This window comes from Vigna unguiculata, chromosome 4 (assembly GCF_037176805.1).
Source record: "Vigna unguiculata cultivar grain cowpea cultivar isolate G323 ecotype 2 chromosome 4, ASM3717680v1, whole genome shotgun sequence".
NCBI lineage: Eukaryota > Viridiplantae > Streptophyta > Magnoliopsida > Fabales > Fabaceae > Vigna > Vigna unguiculata.
In genome coordinates, this window is record NC_140795.1 from 42,224,492 (window position 1) to 42,233,632 (window position 9,141).

At 27.9% G+C, this 9,141-nt stretch overlaps 1 protein-coding gene across 1 annotated transcript; it reads left to right on the forward strand.

The window, feature by feature from the left end:
- The first annotated feature begins 4,158 nt into the window (after positions 1–4,158).
- Positions 4,159–7,739, forward strand: LOC114180835 (receptor-like protein EIX2). The gene is made up of 2 exons (XM_028067125.2): positions 4,159–4,372; positions 4,627–7,739. Exons 1-2 carry the CDS (start codon positions 4,177–4,179, stop codon positions 7,737–7,739), a joined length of 3,309 nt encoding a protein of 1,102 aa, XP_027922926.2. The 5' UTR covers positions 4,159–4,176.
- The last annotated feature ends 1,402 nt before the right edge of the window (positions 7,740–9,141 follow it).

Sequence of the window (9,141 nt, forward strand, 5' to 3'; positions counted from 1 at the left end):
TTAATTATTTAAATTTTGTGGGTCTTACATTTATGGAATTTATCATGTATCTCCTTGTAACTGAATAATTTAGTTAAGCAATTAAAAAACAGTACACAACTAGATCGGTTCAAAAATATTACAGTTCAGTTTAAAAATAGTAAAGTTCGATTAAAAAATAGTGCAGTTCGGAAAAATGGTTCAATTCAGTTCATATTGTAATTCAATTAAGTTTAGTGCAGTTCAGTTTTTTAAAATAAAAAACAGTTCAATGCAGTTCGTCTGAACTATTTTTCAGTTCAGTTCAGACGAACTATTCTTAAGTTTAGTGCAGTTTTTAATAGTATAGTACAATGTGGATTATTTTGACCAGCCCTAAATACATGTATTAGTCTATACAACACTACTGCATTCCAAATGATCATATATATAATTAAATTTAATGTACTTAATAACCTCAACTCGTTGTATGTACCACCCAAAATTAATCAACTTTGCAAGTCATATTAAATAAAACTAAATATAAAATATCATCTCCAAAAATCTTTGAACCTTTACATATGTATAGTATAACAAAATAAAAATCACAAATCCATATCAAAACCCATATTTCACATTCTTACATATAATATGTATATTTTAATATATCATTAACTTAAAAGATATTCATATGTATTACATGTACAATGTATAATATTGGTTGAATATCTTCATTCGCGCTTCTATAACAATTACTATATAAGATCTATATAATAATAAATGTTCATCATACGCTCAGTTCACATATATATTTTGTAATACAAAAGAAAAATCGATTTTTATACCTATACATAGTACCAACATTATACATGCATATTTTAAATCAATATAGTAAAAATACCATAGAAAATTTACCTTAAATTGTAATATAAATAAATTAAATACTTCATCACATAGTGACTTCTTCTACCATTTTATAAAAATAAAAAACTTATTTCTTAACACTTTCATCACTAATGAGGTGATAAATGTTTCTATTTGGTTTAGCAAAGAAAACAACAATATTAAGTGAAATCCATAAGGCCATAATCAAAATCATCATTTTCATAAGCAAAGTGTGTTTTTATGTTATTTTCCTTATTGGTTAAGATGTTTTAGTATACAACAAATACAACTCAAATGGCCTTTAATGATAACTTCAATTTTCATCTTTCTTTCCATTATTTTCACCTTTTTATTTCCCCTTTTTCACATTATTGTTCCACTTCTGATTATAAAATCTTTGAAATTTACTTTATGACCATGTCCACAACCATGATCCCTAGCATAACCATAACCATAACCAAGGCCATGACCATGACCATGAAAATATAAATCAAAGATATTGTTGCATTCACTTATGGGAATGAGCAGAATCAGTTGATCGACTCTCATGATTTTTTATCAAAAACTCATTTGTTTCAACCACAAATAGAAATGAAGTAAATTTAGAGTATTCGTGAAATCCATTGTCAAGATATTGTTAATTAGTTGTTAAGATGATTTACTTCTTTCATTAATGACATCATCAAGACGCATTGCATCTAAGTGTATTTTAGCATCTAATCTCTCATGTCATCAAGGGCCACAAATTCAATTTTTATAAGGTTTGACATGTTTATAACTAACACATAAAATACTAATAATAATCATTTTTCATGTACAAAATTGTAAATTTAATATAACAATATGAAATGTTAGAAAAATAATCAAATATAAATAATAATTATAATAATCATCATCGTAATAATAACCATAATAAAATAATAATAATAAGACTGAGATGAAAATTGATAAAATCATACAAATTTTACTAAAAAATTAAATAAATAAAATAAAATTATAAATAAAAAATTGTTTAAAAAGAGCTTGGATTGAGATACGCGTAACATTATTCTTGGAGAAAAAACTCTCCCACTAAATTAAATCAAAAATCAATTATTTGAGTAATTATATTAAATTAATATATGATCATTAATTGATAAAAGATGTTCTTTTAAGATAACCGTTGAGTAAAGTAAATTTACAATTCACATTAAAAAGTTGGTTTAAAAAGAAAAACTAATGATTAAAATAAAATACTAAATATGTAACATTCACTACTAAAAAATTATATATTTTTTACCAATTTTGTTTTAAAATTTATTTCGTGAAAAATACTTATAAATTTTAATTAAAAGTACAAATCCACGTGTTTCGAAAGATAAAAGACTAAATTTATGCAAAGTTTCGAAATAGACTAATTCTAAAATTCACTGAAAATTGAGAGAAAAAAACATATTTAACTCTTTAAAATATTATATAATTACATTATACAAAATTGTGGATGTTGAAAATTTTTAAAAATTATAGAAATATATATATATATATATATATATATATATATATATATATATATATTTCCAAGATTTTTTTTAAATGTAAAGTTAGACGGTTAGACGGACTTAAATGAGTCTTTGGACTATTTAAGAAGTTTGATCGTGTAAGAATGGATTAACATGCATATTAGTAGTTGGAACATAAATGCAACGGTGACAAGCCTACTCATAAAGATGTTTTGAACCTCAAATAACTTTTTCATATTATTTAAGCATTTTATCATCAAATAATAGAATCGAAATGTAATTTATAAAAAATGAGAATTTCATACATCATGGAAAAAAAGTTAGTCGTCTTCTTTATTTTCTCTTCTTATTTTTTGACTAGAAATTTCTAAATCTTCTGTCTTTTTCCTCTCTTTTAGTCTTATGCTTGAAAGAAGTTTCTGGAATATGTTATAATTATTAAAATATTTAATCATATTTATCTATTTTTTAATTATTAATATTGTTTAAATCTCACATTGTATTTATTTTTAAATTTTATTTATTGTTAAATTTTTTCATATAAAAATATTTGATTTTCTCACTTTCAAATATTTAATATTTACTAAGTAATTAAAATTTTATCTTTATTTTCTTTTATCTTTAATTTTATTTTATTTGTAAAGTTTTTTTAAAACAATTTTCATTAATCATCAAAAGCTCAACTAGTTTAATATTTTAAAAAAATTTCGAATCTTGAAGATAATATATATATATATATATATATATATATATATATATATATATATATATATATTATACATAGTGTGATGTTGTGTTAATTATACACATCCTTTTATTTCTTTTGTTATTTATTTTTTTATCATATAAAATATTATTTTAATGGTTTTTATATTATTATATTTATTTTTTAATTCATTATCATAAATTTAATTTTATCATTATAATCATATAACATATAATATAATATAATAATTTAATATTATTATCATAAAGATAAAATATTTACATCTAAATTTTAATTATCAATTTAATTTTTTTTTATGTAAGATTTCATCTAAGTGTTGTATTATAATGATTAATGTATAAAAAAAGCTAACTTCATTATAATTAGAGAAAATTATAAATATAAGTCACACATGTACTCAATTCGAAATAGATGTAAAAGAATTTTATACTTACAAGTATAAATATATGTAAAAAATATATTATAAATGAATACTCGTATATAACACATACAAGTATTTTTATATCTATATACTACCAGATAAGATACAGATATTATAATATTCATATTTATTCGTACTTGTTAAATTTTAATTTTAATTTAGAAAAAAAAAACATTATTATTATGGATTATGTGATGAAAGATAAAAAAGTTTGGCAGTGAGATGAAACTATTAAAATAATTTGGTTTTTTTTTATAAAATAACCAAATTAATTCTAAAACGATGCATTACACGTTTTTAACACTAAATGCCTTTTTGTAAGGTAGGAAAAAAATATTATTTGAACATCAAATAACTTATTCAAATCATTTAAACATTTTATCATCAAATAATGGAATGGAAATGTAGTTTACAAAAAATGGAAATTTCATACATCATGGAGAAAAAGTTAACTGCTTATGTTTCCAAGTCTTCTTTATTTCCTTTTCTTATTTTTTGACGAGAAATTTCTAAGTCTTCTGTTTTTTTTTTTTTCTCCTCTGTTATAGTTCTTATTCTAGAAAGAAGTTCTAGTCTTTAGTGTTGAAGAAGTTTCTAGTACTTAGAGTATGTTATATATAAGGCCATTGGCATTGTTATTCTTCACAGTATGAGCTTATGCGGTTGGGAATTCCACAGTTTAAAAAATGATGTCAATTTATACCAAATTCATTCTAATCTTAACTTTCGTGTGTTTGGTATCTCAGGATGACCAGGTTTGTGCAAAAGGGGTGAGGTGCATGCAGAGGGAGAGGCAGGCACTTCTCCACTTAAAGACTGCCTTCGTTGATAAATATGGCATGCTCTCGTCTTGGACCACTCCTGAGTGTTGCCGATGGAAAGGTATTGATGGATTTATATCTTTATTTGAGGGGTTATTAGGGAAATATATATATATATATATATATATATATATATATATATATATATATATATATATATATATATATATATAAATGAGAATTTAGTTTTATCTCACATAAAGTATTTGTCACTATTTTTAATCTAAAATCTTAAATAATGAATTTTATAGAATTTTTTCTTATTTCGTATGAGACTTTGACTTATATTTAAATTACTTAAATTATTTTCGACAGGCATTATCTGTAGCAACTTAACTCACCATATACTAATAGTTGATCTTCATGGTGATTGGTTTGCTATGGATGAGTTTTTTCTCAGTGGTATCATCAGCAAGTCATTGATGGAGTTGCAACACTTAGAGGTTTTAAACCTCCGTTGGAATCGATTTCAAGGTATTCAAGTACCATATTTCATTGGTTCTCTAAGAAATTTGAGATACCTTGATTTGTCAAATTCTAGTTTTGGTGGAAGGATTCCAAACCAGTTTGGTCTTCTTTCACATTTGAATTACTTAATTCTTGAAGGGAATTTCCTGGAGGGTTCAATCCCTTATCAACTTGGAAATATCTCCAAGTTGCAACATCTAGATCTTAAGGATAACTCTTTAGAAGGAAATGTACCTTCTCAACTTGGGAAACTGTCAAACTTGCAGAAGCTTTATCTTGGATATGGTGGAGCTCTCAAACTTCATGATGGAGGTCTTTGGCTGTCTAATCTCACCTCGTTAACCCATCTTGACTTAAGTTTGATGGCTAATCTTAATAATTCTCATAGTTGGCTGCAAATCATTGGAAATTTACCAAAACTCAGAGAATTAAGCTTGTCTGATTGTAGCCTTTCTGATAATTTCATCCATTCATTGAGCCCTTCAAAGCTCAATTCTTCTACTTCCCTTTCTGTCTTTGACCTCTCCTGGAACAAGTTTACATCATCCATGATATTCCAATTGGTGTCAAATATCAGTTACAATCTTTTTGAGCTTGACCTTTATGGTAATAACCTCTTGGAGGCTCCTGCATCAAATCATTTTGGTTTGATGATGCATTCTCTTGAACGGCTCGATCTCTCCTCTAATAGACTCAAGGGTGAGGCGTTAGAATCCTTCATGGATATGTGCACCTTACAATATTTAAACATATACGGAAACAATATGACTAGAGATCTTTCATCAATTGTTCATAACTTATCTAGTGGTTGTGTGAGGCACTCATTACGAGAGTTGTACCTAAGTTACAATCAAATAACTGGCTCCTTACCTGACTTTTCAATATTCTCCAATTTGAAAATATTGGATATTTCTGTGAACCGGTTGAGTGGAAAGATACCTGATAGTAGCAAATTTCCACCTCAGTTGGAGTCTTTATCAATTGAATCAAACTCATTGGAAGGTGGTGTTCCAAAATCATTGGGGAGCACATGTACTTTGCGTTTGTTACACCTATCCAATAACAGTTTCAATGAAGAGCTTCCACTGATAATCCAAAACTTGTCAGGATGTGCTAGATCCTCCCTGCAAGAGTTAGAACTGAGAATGAATCAAATCAAGGGTACACTACCTGATTTCTCAACATTCTCTTCTTTAAAAACTTTATCTCTAGATGAAAACAAGATAAATGGAAAGATTCCCAAAGATATTCAATTTCCTACTCAGCTGGAGACTCTCAAAATAAACTTGAACTCTTTGGGAGGTGTGATGAGTGACTCTCATTTTGTAAACATGTCAAAGTTGAAGTTGTTGGATCTATCAGACAACTCATTGGCTTTGGAATTTAGCCAAAACTGGACCCCAACATTTCAATTGGGTTACATAGGGTTGAGATCTTGCAAGTTAGGTCCAACTTTTCCTAAATGGTTCCACACACAAAATGACATTGAAATTCTTGACATTTCTAACTGTGTAATATCAGATTTTGTTCCGGAATGGTTTTGGGCTAAGGTTGCAATACAAGGAATGACAAAAATGAATATTTCATTCAATAACCTCAAAGGTACAATTCCAAATTTTCCCTTGGATGTTACTCCTCATTTTGTAGTCCTCGCATCCAATCAGTTTGAAGGCCCTATTCCATCATTTCTTAGGGGATCAGCATTTCTTGATCTATCTCAAAATAAATTTTCAGACTTTTCCTCATTTATTTGTGCGAATGGGACAGTTGAAGCTTTAGGCCAACTTGACCTTTCAAACAACCAATTATCTGGACAAATTCCAGATTGTTGGAACCATTTCAAATCATTGGCGTATTTAGATTTGAGTCACAACAATTTTTCAGGAATGATTCCTACTTCAATGGGATCACTTGTTGAACTTCAAGCATTATTACTAAGAAACAATAACTTAACCAAGGAGATCCCCTTCTCCCTAAGGAATTGCATAAAGATAGTAATGCTTGACTTGGGAGAAAATAGATTATCAGGACCTATCCCGTCTTGGATTGGGGAAATATATCAAGATTTGCAAATATTAAGCTTGAGAAAGAATAACTTCTCTGGAAGTTTACCAGTTCAACTCTGTTATCTACAAGGCATTCAGCTCTTGGATCTCTCACTGAACAGTCTATCTGGAAGAATTCCCAAATGCTTCAAAAATTTTACTTCAATGACTCAAAAGACTTCATTGATAGATTATACACACCAGGGGTATTTTGTCAGCCTTAGATCGATTGGACAGTACATGAACTACTATGATTTGTATTCATTGTTGACATGGAAAGGTGCAGATCATATATTCTTAAATAATGAGCTATTGCTTCTGAAAAGCATTGATCTTTCAAGCAACCAATTATCAGAAGAAATTCCAATGGAGATAGAGGATTTGTTTGAGCTTATCTCATTAAATTTATCAAGAAATAATTTGACAGGAGAAATTCCCTCTAATATTGGAAGGCTAACCTCACTTGAATTTCTTGATTTGTCAAGAAATCAAATATTCGGTTCAATTCCCACCAGCCTTACCCAAATTGATCGGCTTACCATGTTGGATTTATCTCATAATAATTTATCAGGGCAAATCCCAATTGGCACTCAGCTACAAAGTTTTGACGCTTCAAGTTATGAATATAATTCCAATCTTTGTGGGAAACCACTTGACAAGTTGTGTGTTGCAGAGGAACCACCACATGAACAAAATGTTGAATCGGATGAAGATGAGAATTTCCTTGTCAATCGTGCATTTTATGTGAGTATGACACTTGGATTCATTACAGGCTTGTGTGGAACCTTTGGCTCCATTCTGGTCAGTTGTCCTTGGCAGCAAGTATATTTTAGGTTGTTGAATAACTTAATCGACAATATCTGTCGCATGATAATAATAAAAGTCGCCAATTACAAGAGGTGGATTAAAGGCTAGTTGGTAATATTATCTTAATCATTCCATATTTACTTGTTTTTTCCCTTTCAATAGCAGTTATAATATATATAGACTTTATATATAATGTATAATTACGGGTTGTATTAATTTTATGTATATTTTCTATATATTCACTTAAAAAAGAAATTAATTTCATTGCATTAGTTAGAACCAAATGTGTATTCCATTAAAGGGTTAGAGGAACCGTGGACAAAGCCACTGTGAAGAACAACTGCAACATATTTGAAAAGGAATGAAAAGAAAATTTAGATATACATAAAAAAATGACTTAAAACACACGAATGGAATTGAAGGACAATTATAAATAAATAATAAATAAAAATAGACAAACAACATATAACTGAAAACATAAAATGGAAACACAATAAATTGATATTCGACAAACCTCTATAACCATGCAAAGATATAAGGCGTCAAAAAGCCAAAAGATGCAAGAAAATCGAAATTTGAAATTCAAAATCCCTAATTTAGAGTTGCAAAAATTCAAAAACCCTAATTCAAAATCACATATGGCATGACAATAGAAAACGAAAATCGAAAATTAATAAATATTACACCACAGGTACAAACGATCGACAGAAATTCACAGAGCATTACAAAGCAGAGATTAGCAAAACTGAGAAAGAAATAGGGAAAGAAAGTTTATCTGTAATTCCTGATGCAAAATGTGTTGAACGAATGCAACCTCCAATGCAAGCCTGCAATCCAAAGCGAAATGAAAAAAATGGGAAATCGAATTTAAAACATGCAAAGATAGGTACCATAAAGAAATCCAATCATACAAAAGGATATCACGGAGAAAGGGAGAAAACAGAATAAAGAAAGAAGACAAAGAGCATGCTATTATGCGTGGAAAAGACCTGAGAAAGGAGATAAAAGTGTCGTGAAAAGAAAATGATATTTTAATTTATTTTTTTAATCTATTTTTAATTTAGTGTTGTAATCGATTTTAGATTATTTATTTTAATTTTTTTAGTGATATGATATGATAATTTAATAGTGATTAAAATGGTGAATTAAAAATGAGTAAAATAAAAGTAAGTTAAATATTATTGTCCTATTTGAAAAAAGAATATAATATATTTTCATTTTAAATCACTCATATGTGAGTTCTTATTTTGAATCCACGTGTAAAAATTTCTGCAAGAAATGTTCTTGCGTTTGAAGAGGCAATTTTCCTCCTCAGCTGTCAAGCTTATTAATAAACTTTTGTTTTTACTTTTACTTTTAAATCCAAAGTTATTCTTTTATAGATAAGTCAGATTATATGACAAGAAAAAAAAATGAAAACACTTTGCATTCCAACACACTTAAAAATGGGATTCAAACACCCTTAAAAAGTGGGTGGAAAAGAATATACATGGTTTCATGAGTCATTATT

Coding starts and splice junctions, on each gene's coding strand:
- LOC114180835 (XM_028067125.2), top strand. CDS start 4,177: ATGATGTCAATTTATACCAAATTCATTCTAATCTTAACTTTCGTGTGT. Junction 4,373..4,626: donor TGAGTGTTGCCGATGGAAAG/GTATTGATGGAT, acceptor TATTTTCGACAG/GCATTATCTGTAGCAACTTA.